The 23,229-nt window shown below is 37.5% G+C and overlaps 2 protein-coding genes across 2 annotated transcripts; both read right to left on the minus strand.

Annotated features, from left to right (window-relative positions):
- Nucleotides 1-10,428: 10,428 nt before the first annotated feature.
- Nucleotides 10,429-12,224, minus strand: LOC113325894 (ethylene-responsive transcription factor RAP2-4-like). Its single transcript, XM_026573761.1, has one exon. The coding sequence runs from the start codon at nt 11,926-11,928 to the stop codon at nt 10,711-10,713; it is 1,218 nt and encodes a 405-aa protein (XP_026429546.1). The 5' UTR covers nt 11,929-12,224; the 3' UTR covers nt 10,429-10,710.
- A 2,734-nt stretch (nt 12,225-14,958) lies between these two features.
- LOC113325892 (endoplasmic reticulum-Golgi intermediate compartment protein 3-like) lies at nt 14,959-21,250 on the minus strand. The gene is made up of 13 exons (XM_026573760.1): nt 21,034-21,250; nt 20,868-20,941; nt 20,698-20,781; nt 20,517-20,597; nt 20,043-20,123; nt 19,833-19,925; nt 18,576-18,755; nt 18,401-18,468; nt 18,262-18,313; nt 16,477-16,530; nt 16,289-16,381; nt 15,632-15,698; nt 14,959-15,505 (listed from the first exon to the last, which is right to left on the minus strand). Exons 1-13 carry the CDS (start codon nt 21,173-21,175, stop codon nt 15,414-15,416), a joined length of 1,161 nt encoding a protein of 386 aa, XP_026429545.1. The 5' UTR covers nt 21,176-21,250; the 3' UTR covers nt 14,959-15,413.
- Nucleotides 21,251-23,229: the final 1,979 nt, after the last annotated feature.

Below are 23,229 nucleotides of genomic sequence, written 5' to 3' on the forward strand. Positions count from 1 at the left end.
AATACATGAGGAAAGAAGAGCTGAGGCGGAAGAGCGTGCAAATTTAACAAGACAAAATCACGAATTAAGGATGGAGAATATCAGATTGCAGAATAGAAGATCGAGAAGTATTACAAAATCATATTCCAGATCAACTAGAAGAGAAATGAGGAAAAATTCACCTACAATCAATGTTGGAAACAATATTTAGGAATAAATGTCAAATCCTAATGAAGAATATCGCGAAAATAGAGAAAGAATTGATGATCGTTACATTCCACAAAATGAAAATTTTGATGATAGGCAAATTATAGGAAATCAAGAGAACGGGCAAATTCAGAGACAAAGTAACCAAGATGGCCAAGGAAATCAAGAGGAGGGAAGAAGAATTTTACATGTGAGAGAAAATCAGAGAAATCAACAGACAATTGAAGAACAAATTGAAAGACATAATGCTGAACAAGCACGTTTAATCTACGGAAGAGCGTGCAAATTTAACAAGACAAAACAAGCACGTTTAATCTACGAACGTGAAAAGTTGAGAGCGGAAATGGAAGAGCAAGAGCTTCAGGAGACAATTCGCCAGAACAATCATGACAACCGAGAAAGAAGGCGTATACAAAACTGGAATAATGATAATCTTAATGAGGAGTATGATAGAGTGAAGAGAATGGCTGAAAGACCGCGAATTGAGTTGATAAGAAATGAACAAAATTATGGAGGGGAAAATGAACGACATCATCACTTGCGAATTCAAGATAGGGATGAGGAAGAGAATCGCAGAAGAAGACGAGATGAGTATAATGAAGAAGAGATACAAAATTTCGCAAGAGAAGATAAACGTGAACGCAAAAGAAGAGAAGCAAAACTAAAGAGACCAATGGGTCAAGATTCATGAGTAAATCAACAAATCTTGAAAGAATTAGAAGAAATGAGAGGAATGCTAAATAACAGAGGAGAAGTAGGTAGAAGACAATTGGATGAAGTAATAGAAGAAGCTGCGAAAACTCCATTTACCAGAGAAGTACAATTAGGAGGAATACCACCGAAATGCAATTTGCCCGCATTAACCAGCAATTTCGATGGAACAACTTGTGCAATTCAACACATTAAAGCTTATGTGAGGTGCATGTTACAATGGGAAAATCATGATGCGGTATTGTGCAAATATTTCGCATCCAGCTTAACAGGAGAGGCGTTAAAATGGTTTGAAGGTATACCAAAGAACACAATAACCTCCTTCAATCATTTGAAGACCACATTCTTGGGAGCATATATAAGTAATAACTCCTCATGACCTGGTATAAAAGATGTGTTTGGATAAAAACAAAGGATTGGTGAAAGTTTGAAACACTTGACTAAAAGATGGATAACCATGTCTAGCGAAATGGCTGGCCGTGTAGATGAGAGATATCTCATATTATCATTTATCAATGCTATGTTTGCAACAAACCTGTTGTATGTCCAAATTTTCAGAGTCAAGAATACAATTACAATGACTGAATTGCGAGAACTTCAAGAAGAATACATTGCTTTGGAGGAAAGACAAAATGAAATGGAATCATATCCATTTGCGAATACCATCTCACAAGCAGCGAATGCAAGCTTATTACCCAAGCTAATAAATACAGTGGGGAATACTTCGCAAGTACAACAAGAAAAGGTGACAGGTAACAATCAGCAGAAGTTGGTAGCTATGGGAATTCGAGATCAAGAAGAGTATGAAAGAGAAAGAAATTTCTACAGTCGTGGAGGAAATAAAAAGATTCAAAGACTCGATCAACCGCAAGAAACTTATGGAGGTCAAAGACCAAACTTTAATAGAGGACAAGGAGGTCATAATGTAGTATGGAAATAAATCAAGATGCCACCTCTAAATGCAAGTGTGGAGAAGATATGGGAATCTATAATCTTGATGGAAAATATACCAACACCGTGGAACATGGTAACGGAACCACCTCCAAATCACAGAAGTCATGAATTTTGTTCTTATCATCATTTTCATGGGCATACCACAAACGATTGCAGAAATATAAAGGGGATTATTTTGAGAATGATTGATCAAGGAAATAAACGACTTTCTGGTAGGGCATCCACAACTCAACCATTACCACCACCACCAGAACATCACAAAGTGAATACATGAAAAAGAAAGAAACATTCTTCATAGAAGTGGTGCAAAAGCAAAAAATCTATTCTGTCACTCTATCGTACATTCATATAAGACAATTGAAGATTTCATGATAATGTTTTAAGTCGAGTGTTCGCAAGAGATAATAATGGAAAGAAATTATGAATATTGCGAAAATTTCGCAACTAGAGGAATGGCAGAAACAGATAATTTCTTTACCGCAGAAGAAGTTCCCGAAGGAGAAGAGATGCATGACAATCCATTGGTAATAAAATTAGAATTAATCCAAAACCAAAGAAGATGAGGATGATGAAGCTGAAGATTCATGGGCAATCAATAGAATCCTAGTCGATACTGGAAGCTCTGTGAACATCTTATTTTATCATACTTATAAAACCATGGGTGGAAGAGATGATGATCTTATACCATCAACATATAAGATATATGGTTTTAATGGTACTGCAACAAGCCTAAAGGGGAGGTTACTATGCAAATTCCATTGAAGGGAATATCTTCAGAAATCTCATTCTGTGTTGTTGATGTAGAATCACCCTACAATGCATTAATTGGTCGACCTTGGCTACATGGGATTCTGGTGTAGCTTCAACTTTCCATCAATGCATCAAATTCCCTCACCCCAATGGTGTAGGAATCATAAAGGGAGATTGGGTTGAAGGAAAGAAATGTTACGAAACTGAGATAGAATCTTGCGAAGGAAGAGCAAACAAGAAGGAAAACTGGCGACACAAAATCAAGGATGTACAAAGAAGTGAGAAGTTGATGGTGGATACAATCGAAAAGAAAGGAGAAGAGATGTTACAAAATCAATGCTAGCTCAGGTAAAAAGGATGAACATACCATTACCAAGGAAGCAGTAGCAGAAAATCATAAAGAAGCAGAGGAGGGCAAAAGTAATAAAAGCAAGAAATGTATGAATGATTAAGTTGTTGCGATAATCTCGCAATAAGTAAAATTCTCAAAAATACATTTGATTGAACAACAAAATTGAGATTGCGAAATTCAGATACAATATTATGAATTGCGAGACTCTCGCAGAGATAATGAATTTTACAGAAAATAATCAGAAAAGAATGACAAAAGAGAAAGAGGCGAACCTTTATGGCGTACACCCTAGTTCGCGAATAAAATTTCGCAAGAGGCAAATGTAAGACCTAAAGTACGTCATATTAGGGGGTACCTGTTACATGACTCAGGGAAAGGCTACACCGCCACCGGAACCTGAGTCATGGAGATTTGGGGTCAATAAAGCCCATCCGGGAGGGCACCTTGGATTCTCAACTTAAGCATATGACTTAGGTTGGGCGACTAAGGTAATAAGGACTCTCCCAAGGAGTGCAGATCTGATCAAGGCGCCGAGGTACACGGTTGAGTCAAGAGTGCAGGGCGTTTGAAGCGTCCTTGCCATTCTTGACAAGTCTTGGCTTATACTGCACTCGGCCCGAAGAAAACCCCACTTAGGGTGCAGTCTCGTAACCATAAGCCCTATAGGTAAAAGGGATAAGAGGCTGCGAAAACAATGGTTGTTGTTAAGACTGGATGGGAGGAGCTAACCTTGTATGGTAGAAGTACGCCTCCTTGAAGGGGCAACCAGGGGGAAGATAAGGGCGGCACCCTCCATTAGGGAGCTGATAAGTGTCTTAAGACGCAAATGTCATGAGGCTTATTATTCGCAAGGATATTAAGGCTTGTCATATTTGTGCAACATCCTGAAGAGGCAATAATACAAAAGAAAAAGATAAGATGAGATCAATGGGTTTTCGCATGAAAGTGCGAAGACGTCCTGCGATTTCATCGCAAGACGGCAATGTCATGGGGCTTTATTTTCGCAAGAATATTTAGGCCTGTCATATTGTCGCAATTCCTGAAGAGGCCATAATACAGAAGAAAAAGTTAAGGCAAGATCAATGGGTTATTGCATGAAAGTGCAAGGACGTCCTGCGATTTTGTCGCAATGACAAGAGGTGGCATAATAAGACCTTTAATTAGGAAGGCAAAATAAGACCACACAGGAATGAGATTTTGAAAAGAAACAAAATCACTTCGCAAGCTTGCGAAATTATACAATAAGAAAAGTTTATGAAATCTCTCATTTGGATTCAAATAACAGAGGCAAGTATGGGAATGTATGAAATTAGAAAATGTTATTTGTCTCCATATGAGAGATTTACTCAAAAATTCAAGAATTAATGATTATATTGATTAACTGTATTGCAAAGAAGAATTGTTTTAATTTACGCAGGCAAAATGAAAGAAACACAAATATACAGAAAGAAGAAATAATATACAAGTGTACAAAGAATCAAAGAAGAAATAAAGACTATTTCTTGGTTAATCCTTCATTATCTTCATCAGACTTATTTCCTTCTTCATCTGCGTCAGAATCTCATCACCATCAGAACTTCCATCACTATCAGATTCTTCATCGTCAGCTTCACTATCAGAGATAATCAAATGGGAGTATTCTGTGGGATTTCTTCTAAAAGACAAGGGTAATCAGAATGTGGGATATTATGATCATCACAAACCATCTGGATGGTTTGATTGCGAAAATGTAGCATCATTCTTAAAATTTCAATGGTGATTTTGATTTGATTCTTCAATCTAGAATACTTGTCGTTGCGAGAAGAAAGATTCTTTGCGAGTTCCTCCTTTTCAGCTTCAAGTTCTTCAATCTTTTCACGATATTATTTTCAGAATCTGCGAACAAAAGACAACCAATTATTAACTTGATGAAAATCTATAAGAAGCAAAAGATTAGTAAAGAAGAGCAATTAGCAACCTTCTCTGTCAGAAATCATGTCTCTAATCAAGGTGTATGTTCAACTTGGAGACTAACATTTACGCCTAAATCTTTTCTAGCATCATCTAAAATTTTCGCAGCCCAGACAAATTCTCCTCACTACTTATGAGAAGACGAGAACGAATTTGATTTTCCCTTTCGCAGAGTTCAATATTCTTGCGGTTAGCTTCATCTCGCTCAAGTTGAACTTCAAGGAGAGCCTCTTGGAATTTCGCCAGCCTTGGCACCTTGATCAGAGATACGATCTTATCATCTATGAGACCGCTAATTTGGTTCTCAACTCATTGGTTTTCTCTTTGGAATCAATAAGGAGACGTTAAATCTGTTGCTAAGCCTAAACTGGATCTATGATCAATTTCTAAGAGGCGAAATTGTGATCTAAGTTCATTTAGAGAAAGAGATGAAATTCTATCATTAGAAAAGCTATTTAAGGAATTGTTAAGACGTTCAAGAAGGGTATCATTATCCAAGGCATTAGGAAATGAACGAAGAAGGGTAGCTTCATCAGAAAGACCATAAATGTCTGCAAAAAGGATCATTTAAATAAGATAAAACAACAGGATGAATAAAGAGAAAAGAGAAAAGTAATACCGTAAAGCTGATTATTAGCTTGTTGAAGACTAGAAATTTTGTTCTTATAAGAGGAAGAATCAATTTCTAATTGTCTATTTTCTCGCGAAGACCTTTAACTTCAACTTCCAATTCTTCATTCTTTTGCGAAATTGAAGATTCTTCTTTTCAAGATTTCGCGTCTTCTCTCTAGATCTGAGGCAACCGCAAAAGAAGCTTTTCCATCCTGCGAAAAGAAATAAAAAATATTAATATAGAAAGAGATTTGAGTTATAACAATGAAGAAGTAAAAAGATAAAGTATACCAAACTATTGAGAGAATGCAAGAAGTCGGGAGTCACTGATCTAGAAACTCCGCGAAGAGAGCTATCACCATCTAGTAAAGGGACATCACAAAGGGTAGCGAGAGATTGCAGGTATTTGCGAATGGCTATCTCCCATTCCTTGTAGAGAATCAGAAAAGAGGCCAGAAAGCTTAGCCATAGAAGATTCGGTGGAGAATTTCAGTTCAGCAGATCATCATTATCCTCATCACCTTGTCACTTTCAGAATTTCGTTAGGAAGAACATTTGAAGGAGAAGAGAACGACTTTTCTTTTCTTTGGAGGAGGACCAGTTGATTTTTCTCTGCGAAGAGCACCTTTACCTTTATCACCAATCTTCGCAGCATCAGCAGATTCTTCTACTTCAGCAATAATCTTCGCACACAGATAGAAGTAAGAAATGGAGCATGGAATACAGTACTATTTAAAGTCATAAGAGAAAATTTCTTACCTCATCTGTATAGCGAAGAGCTAACAGAGTACTAGATTTCCCAGTCCTGTTATAACTATCTTTTAGTTTTTGGATCTGCGGAATATCGCAAGAGTTAGCGAACATAATAGTAAAAATCAATAAAGAAGTATAAAATGAGTTAAAGGGAGAAGTATACCTCTTCTCCTTTTCGGGCCAGGAGAAAACCCAAGGTTGATATGCAGCGAGATTCGCAGGAAGAACGTTTGATCCAGCAATGTAAGGACCCTTTAGCATTAAAGGAAACACGCACCATTTGTCATCTTTGGATTGGCGAGGAGTTGTTTTTTACCAGAATGCCAGTCAATATCTTGCATAAGAATTTTGGTTCATCAATGTTATCTTTTCTTCTTAATCGAATACCCCAGCGAGTATTCTCTTTCTTCATGGAGATAAGTTCGTAGTTTTCAAAGAAATTCGCCACTGTATACTTCTCAGCAACTATTTAGGTTGCGAATTTTGGATCCCTAAGTTCTGGAGTAAAGAGATCCTCTACCAGCACGATTAGCGAACTCTAGCATTAGACGGATGCAATCCCCACTTAGTTGGAAAATGGCTCGCGAAAATCCCGGATGAGCGAGAATTTCATAAAATAAAGGAATGTCTGGGTTATAAAGAGGAAGAGGGAGACCTGCGAGAATTTGACCTAGCGAAATTATGATTGATTGATCATCACAATTTTGATTGGAGAAAAGCTTGACAGAAAGAATTGATTTGGCATTCACATCAGGAATGGGGGAGAGTGTAAGACCTTTATTAATAAGATCTTTTTGGACATCTTGAAGATTCTTCTCATATCTATGACCACTTGGAGCCATGATTGAATAAAGGGTATGGGAATGTATGTAAAGTAAAAGAACTGAAGGAAGAAAAAATTACAGCAGCAGAATTTGCAGAAGAATGACAGAGTTGCAGAGATGTGAGAATAAAAATAGAAGAGAAAGTAAAAAGAAAAGTGGAAAGAGAGAGGGAGAAGAGTATATAAAGAAAATTTACTTCTCGAAGAAATAAATACCATTAAGGCGAAGAGATGTGAGCGGTTGAAAAGTAGCGGTTACAAAAGACGTGTCGAGAAATAAATGGAAGAAAGAATACGTGTGATAAATGCAGAATATGAGAAAATAAGCGGTTGCGGCATTTCTCACATCATTCTCTACTTTGCAGAGAAGATATGAGAAGAGGCAAGATGTAGGATCAGAATCTCGCAACAGTTATGTCTCAGCGAAGTTAACAATGGTATTGCACAAAAGCGTCGCAGAACAATTTTAGAAACGACATCAGCAAGGATCATGAGAAAGTTGTGATAATCTCGCGAAGTCAACATTTGTAAGGTTGCGAGAATGTCGCAAACCATATCCGAAAATAAAGGACAGATTAGCTGTCATCCACTATGTATTTCCCTTATAAATAGTCATTCGAGTTGTAAAGGAAAGGGAGATCTTTTTTGAGTGAGAGATAAGTAAATAGGAGAGAGAAAGTTGAGAGCAGAGATCATTCTTGATTTCTTTATTTTCCTTGTAAGAATATTCAGAAATTAATCAATAAAATTAAGAGTGTAAACCTAAAAATAGGCTGATCAACGATAAAATCATACGAGGGGTGTATTGTAGGATTTCCTGCAACTACACTTAAGTCTCGGTGAATGCTCATGTAGGGATAAAGATAGCTTGAATGGATTTTGGGTCATATTTTATTATTTGATTCATTATCGAGTTAATTGTTAAACTGGTGGTCAATGTACTAAGAGAACAATGTTGGTCAATGTTATTTTTCAGTATTGGTGGTATTCTTACTTCAGGGTCTGCGAACCTGATCTTCACAAAACCCGAATAATTTTTCCAGCCGTGTACAAGTACAAAGTTGATAATTGGGTTGGTCAAATAAATAATGCTCAAAATGTAACTGTTGTTTAGAGGATGCAACAAATGTGCAGAACTAGTATCAACATTAAGTTAATGTTGTATACTTCTATTGACGAGTACCATGAACAAATAGCACAAAGCATGCTACAGTTAAGCCTCAAGCGAGTTGTGTTTTATGGTCCTATTACTAGTCATGGTATTTGGTACTAGGAGAAAGACATATGTTTCAGCTACAAGGCAGAACGGTAAAAGCAATCAACCCGTTTCCAACTTCAATAATTTCACATAATGATTGGATCACGTTGATAAATAATAGACAAGCTCCGGAAGAAGCTGAAGATTTGATCCAAACCCCAGATGGTGACTTTGATTACTATAATTGGTACCAAAAGGTATGCAAGCTAAATATTTTTGTTCGTCCACAAAATTTAGGTAATGTTAATTTTCCAGCAATTTGTCAATTTTCCACCTACAGATTTTCCATCCCAACCTCCGCTACCAACAGACGAAGCATATACATATCCTAGCAGTGAAATGGGTTCTTCAAATATGCCTCAAATATCTTGGGAAGTCCAGACTTTATCACCCGTTGAAGATATTGTTACTGTTCCACTTAGTACTGAATGTATGCAACAGAGGTATCCATCTTAAGGTGTGATGGCATCACCAGAAGAGTAACAGGACCAATTGAACACTTTAACGTTTTTTATCGATGAATTCCCGAATTTTCAATTGAGAGAGGTGCAGATGCAGAAGGAGAATTTGACTTATGAAATGCCCGAGACTCCGGTAGGAACAAGTTATCAAATGGTTCAGGTCGTGATGACATTTTCCCGTGTAGTAGTCGTATAAGAAGTCGTGGAAGTCGTCGAGGTCGTACAAGTCGTCAATCTACTCTGAATTTAGTGCAGGAGGAGGAGACATGGGGATGACGGATATTTGATTCTCGTCTCCTGCTGGTTTCATGCCCCAAGGTCTTGTACTTGTTCTTGGTGGTGGCGTAAATATGAATACATTTAGGCAATATGCAATTTATACCCCAACAACCAATTTAGCATTTCACCCATTTCAAGTACCTGCTATTCCAATTCAGCCATCTCCCGTACCATATCAAGGTTATGAATCGCTTGATGCTACTCAACCACCATCTCAGACTCAAGCTGGTGAGTTTTCGGAGGATCAAACAGGCATAGGGAAGTATATGTTTGGAGATCGTTAGTTTGATAGATGTTAATTCCTTTTAATATACTCGCACTTTTATTAAATCGTGGTTTAATATGATTGCATTTTTGTTTGATAAATAAATATCTTCTTTTAAAGTTTTCTACTTAAGTTAACAATTAAAATTAAAACATATAAATTAGATCAAATTTGGGAAACACTTTTAAGATTTCATAACAACTTCCATATTGTAACTTCTTTCTATTGTCACGGAGCCACTCTGCACGACACCTTTGTTCAATTTCCAGCAGGGTTTCACCGCTCCTCATGTTTCGAGCCGCTTTCCTTATCATAGCAATATTATTTTTAACATTCTTAGAAATTATGGAGAACCAAGCACTCAACAACATCACATCACGACTGTTGATGTTCACTGTTTCTTCTTCAAATTTCAGAAATAAGCGTCTCCAAGAGACATGGATTGGAGTGCGCCAGCAACAATGAGATGATTAGTAAACAAAACATAATGCATTCATCTTCTGCAGTACTAAAATTGCACTGATGTGCTCTATAATGATTTTGCACCTTAACTCTTGGTCTTCTTATTTCATTTTGCACATTGACTCGGTTTACCGCTCTTAGCTTTTCGACAGCATGTTGCTCTTCTATGAACTGAGCCATGTTCATATTTTGAGAAATTGGAAAACCTAGGAAAATAGGAAGAAGGTGTAAGTTGAAATGAAACTTGATGAATTTATGGTTGTGAGATTAAATCTAGTAGACGGTCTAGTTTTTACGGAGCGACCGAATCTCGACCGCTCGGTAGAAAGTAGACCTGGCCTGATTAAGTTTCGACCGCTCAGTAGAAACTAGACCAATTTTCCACTTAGTCGGGCTTATTTGTCACTTTACCGTGCCCATAACTGGTGCAAAAGTGGCAAACATGGGACTTTGCCATGCCCTAGGAACCAGCCTGACTGCGATTAGTAAGAAGAGTATGAATTTGTTTTAGCACACAGTATTTAAAGGTGGTTTTAGAATTGTTGTCCCTAGGTTAGTCAATGAATCAATCACATGCCTCAAGTTCAGGAACACAAACTTATTAAGAGATTCCATTAAGAAAAATGTACTGCTACTTAATATTCAATTAATGCCTTCAAATTACAGCATTTTACATTGATTAATAGATTCTTCTATCTCTGATCATGCAAATAAAAAAAATAACTTGCAGACCAGAGTGTGACAGAAAATTAAACATTATACTAATTAACCTGAAATCTAACTCACTGAACCCTGCAAATGCTTTAAAAAATTACATCTGCAGTAGTTAAATTAGAGAAAGATACTACTAAACTGAACTTAAAACCCTTAAAGAAATGAAAGAAAGATGAAGCTTCACATAGGAAGGATGGCATCCACAGCATCCCAATCAATCTCATAAGAAGGATATTTCCTCAACATGAAATTTGCTGATGAAGACAAATCATCATTCCATGCTTGTTCTGCGAAATCAGGGACTTCAACACCAGATTCAGGTGAAGAACAATTACCATCACTACTACTTTCAGACACCATTAATGGTGGTGGTGATAGTGTTTCATTTTTCACCTTGTAAACATCTGTAAATAAAGAACCCATTTCACAATTTGATGATGAATCCATCTCAGTAACCACTGATTGACTTGAATCAACAGCAGCAGCTTCAGTGACCATGATCTTCTTAGTCTTCTTACTAGAAACTCTAGCAGGCTTGGAAATTTTCCCTTGTTTCTGAGAGGCAGAGTTATTAATAGCCAAACTCTGACAAATAGCTTCAAGCTTTGCATCAACAGTTGAAGTAGGTTTATTTTGTTGATCCCCAAATTTCCCAGCACCAGCACTAGATAATTGATGCTTGAGATGTGGGAAATTGAGTCTTGCAAAATCACCTCTAAGCTTGTAAGCAGCTTTATCATAAGCCATAGCAGCTTCCTCAGCAGTATCAAAAGTACCTAACCAAAGCCTTGTTCTGTTCCTGGGTAGTCTAATCTCTGCAACCCATTTTCCCCAATGTCTCTGTCTAACTCCCCTGTACAGCTTTGTGGGTTTTGCTGTTGTTGGCAAACCCATTGCCTTCATTGGAATTGATTTTGGACATATGTATGAATTCTGGGCTGTTGTCCTGAAATGTTGTTGTTGTTGTTGTGAAATCATATTCATGTATGAATTCTGTTGTTGTTGAAGATACATTTGGTTCTGAATTTGTTGAATCTGAGCCAAATTAAGATGATTAAAGGGAGAAGAAGAAGAAACACCAGCACCAGATAATTGATCAGAATAATTACCAGAATACCCTTGAGAAAACATTTGGGTATCTGTAGATGGTGAACAAAAATCAGGCTGTGATTGTGAAGAAGATAGAGTGAAAGGAGATGAAGAAAATGAAGAAGAAAGTGAAGAAGAAGAAAATGAAAATGAAGAAGAAGGAAGATCAGGATGTGTTAATGAAGCACTGGGAATAAAAGGTTCAAGTGCTTGCATTAATTCTCCTCTAAATGGATCTGTACCACTATATACACCTCCATTACTACTATTATCATCACTGCTACCATAAAAATTTGTAGCTTCTGCCATTACTAATCAAAAGAAAAAAAATTAAGGAAAAAATTCAAAATAAAAGACTCAAAAAATGGAAGGAAAAAAAAAACAGTTTCAATGGATAGAAAATAATGAATCCACTGACTGAGAAATTAAGACTTGAAAACACAGAAAATCAAAGACAGAAAGGGGGAGACAGAGAAGAGGGGATCTTAAGGGAGGGGGGGAGATTAAGAAAATCAATTGCTAATTCAAAAGAGTGAAGATTATCACAATCTAAGTGTGAGATTATCACAATCTAAGATTTTTCAATTTTTCAATTTTTGAGTTGAATCAGCAAATGTTTGGGGCTTTATATATGAGCTGAATCTTAATTACAAAAACTTGCTTTCCCGGTTTACTTTCATTTTCGCAAATAACATGTAAACGCGTGTCCCGTAACGGACAGGTGTCCATGGGCCCCAACGACAGATGTAGGTAAGGAGATACGTGGCGGCATCATATTCGTTGACAGTATTGTGGGCGATTCACACGGTTTGAATCCGGTTTGTATTTTTCTTAGAGCACGCTCGGGGAAATTGGGGGCCCATGTTGTTGTTAGAAGCCGTTGTTTCACAAGTAGGGCTGCACATGGGCGGGTATGGGCGGGTATAAGCTAAAACCAACCTCGCACCCACAGACTGCGGGTTTTTTTTTTCATAACCAACCCCGCACCCACAAACAGCGGGCGGGTTTTGTTACCCGCCCGCTACGGGTTGGGCGGGTATGGGTTTAAACGGGTTTAAACCCGCTTTATATTCAAGTATTTAGAGTAACTTCTATTCTCCTTGATTAAGTGAGAAAAAAAAAACAAAACCCCCAAAATATTCATATCTAGGAAGTTCACAGATGAATATTAAGTGTTGAATCTGTTGATTTTTCGATTGTTGTCGATTTCTGGTGAAGATTCGAAGTTGTTGTTGTCGATTTCTGGTAATTGTCGTTTGTAGGTGAAGAAGGAGAACTGAGGAGGAAGAAGAGGAGAGGCCGAACAGAGATAAGAGTGTAGAAAGTGAATGAGGGTTATCAGTTATCCTATCTACTAGTATTAGGGTTTCATAATGGACGATTAGGATTAGTTTTATCTAATGGTATATAATCTGCGGGTTTTTTGGGCGGGTATGGGCGGGTATTAGCTTAAACCAACCTCGCACCCACAGACAGCGGTTTTTTTTTTTTCATAACCAGCCCCGCACCCACAACGGGCGGGTATGAATTAAAAACCCACGGATTTAGCGGGTACGGGTGGGTTTGGGTATCGTGGGCGGGTCTTGTGCAGCCCTATTCACAAGAATCAAATTTCACACAACTTGACAGTTAAAAGTGGTTGAATAAGGAATTTAAATTGATTAACTAATTTTCGTGATATTATAATTTAACCGAGAAATGAAATATCTTAGATATTTTCATTAGTTTAGTGTGATGCGTCTAGATATATTTTAGATATCATATATGCTTAAGATATAGAAATAGTAATCGGTGTCACTGCAACAAAGTCATTATCTGATGATATCAGTGATCTAAGTTTAAAATGCGCCAACACCAAATTCTTTACCGATCACAATATTCTTGATACGGCTTTGTGAAGGATTTTAATCGGTAAATTCTTTGTATCGTATTTGTAAGTACGGAGTCTATGGACCAGTAAAGCACGTGCAATATTGGAGCTACAAGTTAGGTATTATCCGTGCATATACATATGTATTAGTCAAACTGAGAAGCCAACATTACAAGTTTCCACACAATTTTTTTACTTCATCCAAGAGCCAATTTCCCATAGTTCAATCCTAATTAGGACTATTCTAACACCAAATTTCATTCTGCAATAAGTAATCCCATTCTTCAAAATGTAGTTTCCCTTTAGAGTAAAGTTCACACCAGACATGCACATTGATAAAACGACTGCTTCTTGTAGCAATAAACACTCTTGCCAGCGTTCTTGTTTCCTAGGCACTCTAGAGTTTTGAACATATCTATAGGGTCACATGAACAACTTCCAATGTGCAAATGCTAAGCAGATGATCTTCAGGAAATAACAAATGGTATATTCAACTATTTGGATCATCCATAATCTAGCAACTTCTTCAAGTTGAAGGATTATTGTTGAATAATTCTCCCAACTTTCTTTTTCCCCTGTCAAGCTCATTTGAAGATTTTTGATCTACACTATGAATTTCAGAATTCAGATTCTTAAATTTCTTAAATCTGGATTTCTTACCTTGCTTGCGCACCGGAAGCAGAAATCAGAAACAAAATGTTTTTAACTTCATAAAAAATTAACTTTTCTGTCTCTCGAAATCATTCTGAGATAGCGTATCCAAACTAACTTTTCATATTTTTTGCTTCCAAAAGATGGTTGTCCCGTAAAACAGAGTGAGCAAGAAGTTACTCTTTGATGTTAGCATTGGTCACTGGACAGTGCATAATGGAAGTTGGGAACAGAAAAATCTAGGTTACCTAACTAAACCCGGAGACTAAGTGGGGATCAAGATAGTCAATTTCGGATTTCGGATTGTCTCTGTCGACACCGAGATACTGGTACAACTTTGTCTCGGAGAAATTCCGTTTTAAAATCTCGGTAAAATCTCGGTTTCATATTTTATATCCTCGTATCGATAATCACTTAAAAGAAATATAGTATTAGTAAATCTGGTTGCTCACCTTCCTCATCATCAACACCAAATAATAATTTTAGCTCAAGAAATTCAAACACCGCAACAAGCAATAATACTAGTGAGTGAATTAATCTTTTTAATTTTTGTACGTGATATTAGTCCACTCAATTTAAAAAGAAAAAAAAAATCCGACCAAGACAAATCAATTCCGACCGAAAAACGCGTTTCCGGCCGAAATTTTCGCAAAGATTTCGTCCGACCGAAATTAACAAAATCGTGTCTTCTTGGACCGAAATCCGGAATTTCGCCGAAATTTCGGCCGAAATGACCGAAATCGACTACATAGGTGGGGATCTCGTTTTAGTAAGACCCACACTTCGTCAATGACGCGTATTTGATGACCTTTATGACGTGGAATGTAAGACAAAAACAAACAACTCTGCGTCAGAAACATGTCAGCGCCACATCAACCTTATCGATTCTCTCTTTACATCAATCAATAGTGCTGCTTGGAAGATCAACGACCCACATAACTGATAAGTTACACACAAAAATCCGTATAACCTTTGAACTGACATAAGTTGTGAACATAACTGATCTCTAACTTAGTATAAGACCTCGTTAATGGTATGAGCTGGGCTAGAAAACCGAAAAACAGAAGGGGGCGTGACAACTACTGACAAAATGTACCAATTTCGCGAACAATTAACATTTAGCTGTGAGCAACTGCTGCCTGGTAAGCTATCATGAGAATTTGCGGTCTTTCAAGTTGGTTTACCAAATGGTCCACACCTCAACATGAACCGGAATTCATCGACTCGAAAATTGAGTAAAGGAGCAATGACAATGTTGTGCTGCTTGGACATACTAACTAAACTTTCCTATTTCCATTTTCTTTCTTATCACTTTCTGACCATGATATATGAACGAATCTAATATACCAGAAACTGTGAACATACCTGAAGATGAAACAATGGGAGAAAAGAGAAAAAAGATTTCACTCGGATCAAAAAGCAACAGGTAAATAGAAGAAAGTTCAAAGACAAGAACTGAAACAAGAAATACAAATCAGAAACTCAGATTACCTCCAACTATTGCACAAATATTTGTTAGAAAATGTAAGAATGACACATGTTGCTCCGTGAAAGTAACCTGCAATGCCCAACTGTGCACATCAAAAGATATGCATATAGAAAAAAAATGAAAATCACTAGCAACATAGATATTCAACCTGCTATATAGTTTCCAACAAGCATGCATTGTGGGCTCAAAGCCCTTTTCTGCTAAAGAATCTCAACAGTATAATCATGTTTTCTCGATAAGAAGAATAATAGACTGCTTTTCTCAACCTTGAACCACTGCAAACTAGGTTTGAGGTAGCATTCTTGTCCAAAGTGAGACACTTTACATGCCCCTGATTAACAGCTTAATAATGCATCTACAGATCCACCACGGAAAAAATAGACAAGTATGACATCATTTGGTCAGTCTGATGGACTGATTGCTCATGAGTATCACAACATCAGGACTTTTTTGAGAAGCACTATGCAGTGTGGGATCAAACCTTTGAAGTAAAGAATTTCTTATTATCATCCTATTTTCTCTATAAACAGATAAATACACTTTTTAGAATTCTGGAAGACCAATAGGTTCTGGAACGAGTGTCCTATATTTTTTATTTATTATTGTGATTTGTTTCTTTCTTTCAAAATAATCTATGTAGTTGCCCATGTATTGCTTACCTTGATTGGAGATAAGTCGTAAAAGAAGAATACACCCGGTACTGAATGAGGTTGACCAACTATTGCGTGTCTGAAATGCTCTGTTACAGAAAACTGCAGAATTCCATGTTTGACAGAATAAGCTATTGATGAAATAATAAAACCAAGAACAGAACAATTTGATACAAAACTTAAACAAGATCCCACACCTGATTTGATTGGATAGTGTGATTGTTTATGTCTGTGTAAACCGTAGGAACAACCTGCAAAGTAGACAGTATAAACAAGTAAAAACCAGGCCAGGCCAGCGGTGTATACCTATATCTCTTCCCCTACAGACAGTATCACTAATTTAGGGATTTGATGATAGTAAAGGGCCAAGACTTTATGTTAAACACCCACCACCTGAAGCGCGTCAGGATCAGCAATTTCATTAACCACATACATACCAATCAAATTTACTGAAAGAACATTCAGATTCCTTTCTAAACAAACTCAAGGCACAACATAAATAAAAGCAATGGTTGGGACCTGTCCTAGAGAGATTAGATAGAAGACTCACTACATGGAAGCAAAGGCTGTTATCTGAAGGGGGTAAACTGACCCCTAGTGAAGTCAGTTCTCTCGGGCTTACCAATCTAATATCTTTCCTTGTTACAAGCACCAAAAAGCACATCACAAGAGCTGGAGATGAAGATGAGAAACTTTTTATGAAACAAGGCTCATGGTTCTAATGGGATGCATTGTCACAATTGCTCAAACCCTTTAATCATGGAGGATTGGATATAAAGAACTTATACTTGTTGACTCTTGCTCTCTCATCAAAGCGGCTGTGACGTTTTACAAAAGAGAGAAAGATAATCTGTTGGCGCAAGTTATAATTTCTAAGGTCTACCTTAACCACACTCGAATTCTAGCTCAGCAATTGATATGACTCACGGTTCTAACTGCTGGATAGGGGTCTCCAAGTTATCTGGAATGTGCTATAAAAGTTGTGATTTACTAATTGGAAATGGTGGTGGCTTCTCGTTTTGGTATGATGCCTGGTGTGGTGATCTTAGCCTGGCTATTTTCTTCCCTTCACTTGCTAAACTAACAGTAAATAGAGATGGTTCGGTCCAAAAACATATTGTTTTTGACGTTCAGCTCAACTGCAACATCTATTTTGGAAGAATACCGAGTGCAAGTGAAACTCACGATAACTTGGACCGAACCATCTTCTCAAACCTGCAAACTTTGGGAGACCGGCCCACAAAAGGCTTCACAGTTAAAGATTGTTATCTATGGCTGTTAAGAGATAAAGCCGTAATTGAACCCACTCCACCCTTTCCAAGAAATTTTATCTTGTACTCTCATATTCCTACAAAAACCTGATTTTTTGTTTGCCAATATTGCTAAGAGAGGTATTATAACATCAGGTCTTTGAGAGTTATGAAATAACTGATGCTGAGTCTGTCAACCATTTATTTTTGTAGTGTTGTTATGTCAATGAACTAATGAAGTGTAGAATGAGCTAATTCCTAGGATCACCGGTTGTGACAGTCGTGCCTGATACTCTAGCTCAATTGGTGAATGTCTGGCCTAAGGTTCGGCTCAAAGGTATAGGTGCTGTTAATTGAAAGTATTATTACATACTAATCTCTGGCAATTGAGAAAAGAAAGGAACAACAGAGTCTTGGTTGGTATCAAACAGCGCATCAGTTGGTTTATAACATTAAAGCTCTGGTGCTTTCTTGGTTAAAGGTCTATCATCCTGAAATTTCAGATCCTTTTAGTGATTGACTGTTCAACTCGGATAGCCTTTTTTTTTGGCAACCACCCTAGTTTCTAGTTTTCATTTGAAGACTCTGTGATCGAAGTCCCACAACTTCTGCTCATTTTGATCACTTGACAGAGCACCTTGTACAATTTTGTTCTTTTTCAATATATCTCCTACTTCAGAAAAAATAAAAAAATAATTGAAAACAATGAAGGCGATCTATGAGAAAGCAAACCTTGACAAAATATTGAAACATCCCAGTAGGAGTCTTTTGCGTCCACTGTACCCTGAAGTATCAACAGAAAGTGTATTTTGACATGAAACAATTAAGAAGATGAAATGATATAATGGAATGGAGGTTTAAAGGAATTTACCGATCAAGCGGATTCACAACACCAGGGAAAGATTCTCCAAAAGATAATTTATTGATTTTGTGACTTATCTGGAATCGTCAAAAAGAAAATGGCGCTGTTACTACAATAACAGAATGCCAACTTTTTCATTTTATTTTTCAGGTACACTACTAATAACACGAAACCAATATCTTACATTAAAGGAATCCTTCTGAAAAGCCGTCACATCGTGTACATGAACATTTGACTGCTGGAAACTCTTACCAGGCGCAAAATGAAAATTTCCAGCCACCTTATTCACCTCTAAGAATCCATAAATATTGCATCCTTCGCCTTCTTCATCTTTAATCTTTTGGAGGAAACCTTCTCTTTTGCACTACAATGCCACATGGCGATGTTAGACAGTTGAACCGTCAAACTCATTCTCAGAGAGTGTGTTTCTATGAACAGTCATACACAAATCCAGATCAGATGATTAAAAGTAAGGTCGTGGAATGTCAGGAACTTTTTCCATTGTGATATAAGACTAGGAACACTCTACAGAGGGTAGACAGATGATCCCTCAACTCATCCTTAGAGAGTGTGTTTCTACAAACAATCATGCAAAATGACATCACATACAAACCAGATGATTAAATGTAAGGCCGTGGAACGTCAGGAACTTTTTCAATTGTAACATAGATCTGGGAAGTTACGTACGAATGCTACCTATACGCTATAGATGGTAGACAGTTCAGTTCTCAACTCATCCTCAAAGATTGTGTTTCTTCGAACACTCATGCAAATCGTGATCCCATATATATATCAAGATGATCTAAAGTAAGGTCGTGGAATATCAGGAACTTTTTCAATTGGGATATAAAAGTAGGAACTTATGTACGAATACCACTTATACACTCTACAGATGGTAGACAGTTGAGCCCTCCTGAACCCATCCTCAGAGAGTGTGTTTCTATGAATAATGATGCAAATTGCAATCCCATACATAAATCCAGATGATATAAGTGATACGGAATGTCACGAACTTATTCGATTGTCATACAAAACTAGGAACTTAAGTTTAGTGCCTTCTAGTTTGCCTTTTCACTAGAAGGCACTAAACTAAGGTACCACATCACTATACTTATTCAATTGTTATAAACATGATACTAGTTTTCCTTTTTACTCAGAGATTACACCTCGTTGTTATCATACTTTACCTTTTCATAATCTTCAAACTAAGGTACCACATCATGCATAATATGAAGAACAATATAGGTGTTTCAGTTTTACCACTTTATAACATGTATGTCGCCATTCTGCATATATAGTTGCCACCCACTAAAGTTACTACTTAATAATAGCTAAACATCATAGATCTACTGCAGACTGATACAGCATAATCATTCTCTCCTGAAAAACTATAAAGAAACAGATTTCCACTACAAGATATATACAGATCAAAAATACAAACCTGGTCAATCTCATCTGGATTTGACATCCCCCAACCTTTCTTCCTATATGCTTCACGAACTTCTTCACACGAGTTACAACAATCTGCGTCCGTCTACAAACAGAGGAAAAGAATGTTTTGGAATATGCATTAATTCAATACATGGAACTCGTAAAACTACACTTGCTTATGTAATTAAGCTAGAAACTTTAAAAAGTGAGAACTACGCACTGTTTCTGCGCCATAACATGAACCACAATATGTCTCATTGTGTTCAAGCCTGCCACCATGTTTCTGCAACGGCTTTTCCATCTGTAGAATGGAAAAGTAAAGTAAACTAAAGAAGTTAATCGCAATTGTAATCTGCCAACATTTATCTAGTAAGTAGATGAGAGCAGCAATAAAACAGTAGAAGCATACTGTACCATCATGGTAGGGCGCGCATAAATAAATGGACAATGACTGAGATGCTATTAAGATACACAACATTTCTATGAAAATCACTGCAAGCAAACCACTACTAGTAGTATAAGTGCAAACCAGTGTTGGCTCTTGACACATTAGGTCTAATTTGAAGAAGTTGCAACTTGTAATATCTAGAGCACAACTTCCAAGTATACAGTGGATTGAGTAATTCAAAGTCATATAAAAAATAAACATCAACCTACTAACATAACCAAAGAAATACCATATTGCATCACTAACCTTATGTACACCAACGCCATCCTTCTTCGTCTCAATTATATTTCCATTGGCATCTATCCTATTCTTGATTACATCATGTTTCTGCAAACAAAATGAAAATAAACATCAACCTACTATCTCCAAACCCAATTCCTGACTACACACGCTAATAAAGACAAAGTTGAAATAATTCAGAACATACCACATCAAGATGTTGTTCCCCGCTAATATCCATCGCATCAAGACTGAGAATCGAACACGGAAGGGCTGGAAAAGTGACATCAAACTGCACTTATAAAGAATTTATACATCAACTGCCAACAGAAACAGTAAAAAAACAACAGAATTGAACATTTTTAGGGATTAAATTACATTGATACGAAGAGTTTCTCCTCTAGATGTGTCTACAACAAGTTCCGTATGAGTCATTGAATTGATATATAATCCTGCAAACTCAATTCTGATAAGATAATTGGAACTGAAACAGACGGAATTAGAGTAATTTGAGATCTGAATTGAGTAATTTTGAAAGACTTACTGAGTTCAGAAATGAAAAGCAATATCATTAAGATAGATGAAATAACTGTAATAACACCACCGGAAAGTGTTCTACTGTAGAAATCTTCATTGATCTTTGGATACGCATCTAAATTTCTCAATTTCGCGAAGATATTGTTCATGGCAGCCGAAGTACCGATCCCCAATAGATCCTGTCTCTCCTCAGTTTCAGATGTTAGGAGTCTTAGGACTTCCGGAAGTCCAAGAGATTCCTGGATCCGTCGCTTTTGAAGTGGGGTCCAACGAAAGTCTTGGGATCTGATATAGGGTGCAAAAGCTGTAGGGAGACTGTTTTTTCTGATGGGGGCACCGGGCACGTATCTACTACCTTCTACCGGAATCGACTAGAGGACTAAATATTTTTTTTGAATGAAAAATATATCCCTTGTAGAAAAATATCCTGGCGTTTTTAGGGGCCACTCAAAAGGATTTAGGGGCCAACAATAAAACAAAAAAGGTCGTCCAAAGGGAAAATGTAGCCAGCCCTTATCTCGCGTAATTCGTAATGGCGAAATTACCCTTATATATTCGGAGGATATGATAACATTGTTACCCTCCGAATGCAATCGGAAGCCAAAATCGTTCTCATTCTTCCGATTATACGAGGTGCAGTATTGCTTGGTTCGTGTTTTAGATTCAGCATTAATCGGGAGTTAAATATATTACAAAACCTACCGATTATAAGTTGCCGCAAATTCAAATTTTAAAAGCTACCATAATCGGTAGATATGCTAAATCCAATACCTACCGATTATTGGTTTCTCCACATTCAACTTTCGTCAAATTAGCCGTTGGAGTTTTTGGGAAAAACAAAAAGAGCCGTTGGACCCTAAACCTATATAAAGAAACTCATATCTATCACCCTAATTGCACCAAACTCTTTCCTCTCTTCAGTTTTAATTTTCATAACAAAAAACATGGATATTGCTTTTGCCGAAGAAGAAGATTGTGCTATTTATAGAGCGTGGGTTGTGGTAACTACTCATGATCTTTTTCACAAGCTCCACAAATCGGAATCCGAAGAGCAGATATGGAACCGTATCTTAATGGTATTTGAGGCCTTAGATGGTAATCGAATTCGAAGTTCATCCAATGACATTAAGATGAGAAAGAATGCGCTACATAAGGAGATTGACAAACTTGAAGATGAGGAACGGTTTGTTAGGAACGCTTTTCCTTGGTGGACGTATGAAAAACGAGTAAGTATCTCTGTAACTCCAATTCACATTAACAAAAGTTAGTACTAACTTGTTACTCATTCGTAATTTCAGAGAAATCTTGCGGATCGCCGGTATGTGGACCTCTACGGGAAACGATTTGAACATGAAGGATGCTACAAAATCAAGAGGGACAATTTCTATGGTCACTGGAAGTTATGATCTGTTTTAATATTTTTATGGTCAATTAGGAGTATGGATTTAGGTGCTTTTTGGTGGGCCCGGAGATGTGTATAAAATTGAGCGTAATGAAACGCGGGCCTACAGTAATACCGCAAGTGCACGGTCGTCAGTTGTAGCTCGTGCAAGTACGGGTCGATCCACAGAGATTGGGTGTGTTTCGGAAGTGTTTTAGCTAATTGGGTTCCTAGATTTGCTTTGGGTTTAGAAGCCTTTTGGCTTAAATGGGGTTTTGAGTGCTAATGGGTTTGAATGCCCTTTGAATGAATTGGGCTTAGTGGGTTTGTTAAAGATAAAATGAACTGAGCTTGGGCTCAGTTATCTTTGAAGTGCAAATGGGCTTTGGTTCTAGAAACTGGTCTGAGCTTTGGGCTCAACAGTTCAACTATGACTTGGGCTTAACAGTTCACTAGGCTCTGGCCTTACAGTGAACTGAGTCTTGTGCTCAGTTGTTCACTTATGAATTGGGCTGGGCCTTAACAATGAATTTGACTTGGGCCTTAATGAACTGGGCTTTGGTTTTGGTCTTACAGTTGGGCTCAAATTGTGCTCTGGGCTTTTGGAAGTGAGCTTTGGGCTTGAGTGCACAGCAGAGCAGATGCAAGCAGTAGCAGCTGGGCTAACAACAGTGCTGCAACAAGGGAAAACAACAGCTGCAACAAAGAATGGCAGCAGGAGAGGAAGCAGCAGTGCACAGGGCCAAGAAAAGAAGGCAGTACTGCAACAGCAGCACAAGGCAAGGAGTGGCAGCAGCAGTGCAAGAAAGGCAGCAGCAGCAG

The sequence above is a fragment of the Papaver somniferum genome, unplaced genomic scaffold, assembly GCF_003573695.1.
Source record: "Papaver somniferum cultivar HN1 unplaced genomic scaffold, ASM357369v1 unplaced-scaffold_0, whole genome shotgun sequence".
NCBI lineage: Eukaryota > Viridiplantae > Streptophyta > Magnoliopsida > Ranunculales > Papaveraceae > Papaver > Papaver somniferum.

Bases quoted from the DNA above. Each gene is read 5' to 3' on its own strand.
- LOC113325894 (XM_026573761.1), bottom strand. From the start codon at position 11,928: ATGGCAGAAGCTACAAATTTTTATGGTAGCAGTGATGATAATAGTAGT.
- LOC113325892 (XM_026573760.1), bottom strand. From the start codon at position 21,175: ATGAACAATATCTTCGCGAAATTGAGAAATTTAGATGCGTATCCAAAG. The intron at 20,942-21,033 runs GTAAGTCTTTCA...TTGAGTTTGCAG, and splicing joins GCTTTTCATTTCTGAACTCA to GATTATATATCAATTCAATG. The intron at 16,382-16,476 runs GTGTGGGATCTT...GGAATTCTGCAG, and splicing joins ACACTATCCAATCAAATCAG to TTTTCTGTAACAGAGCATTT.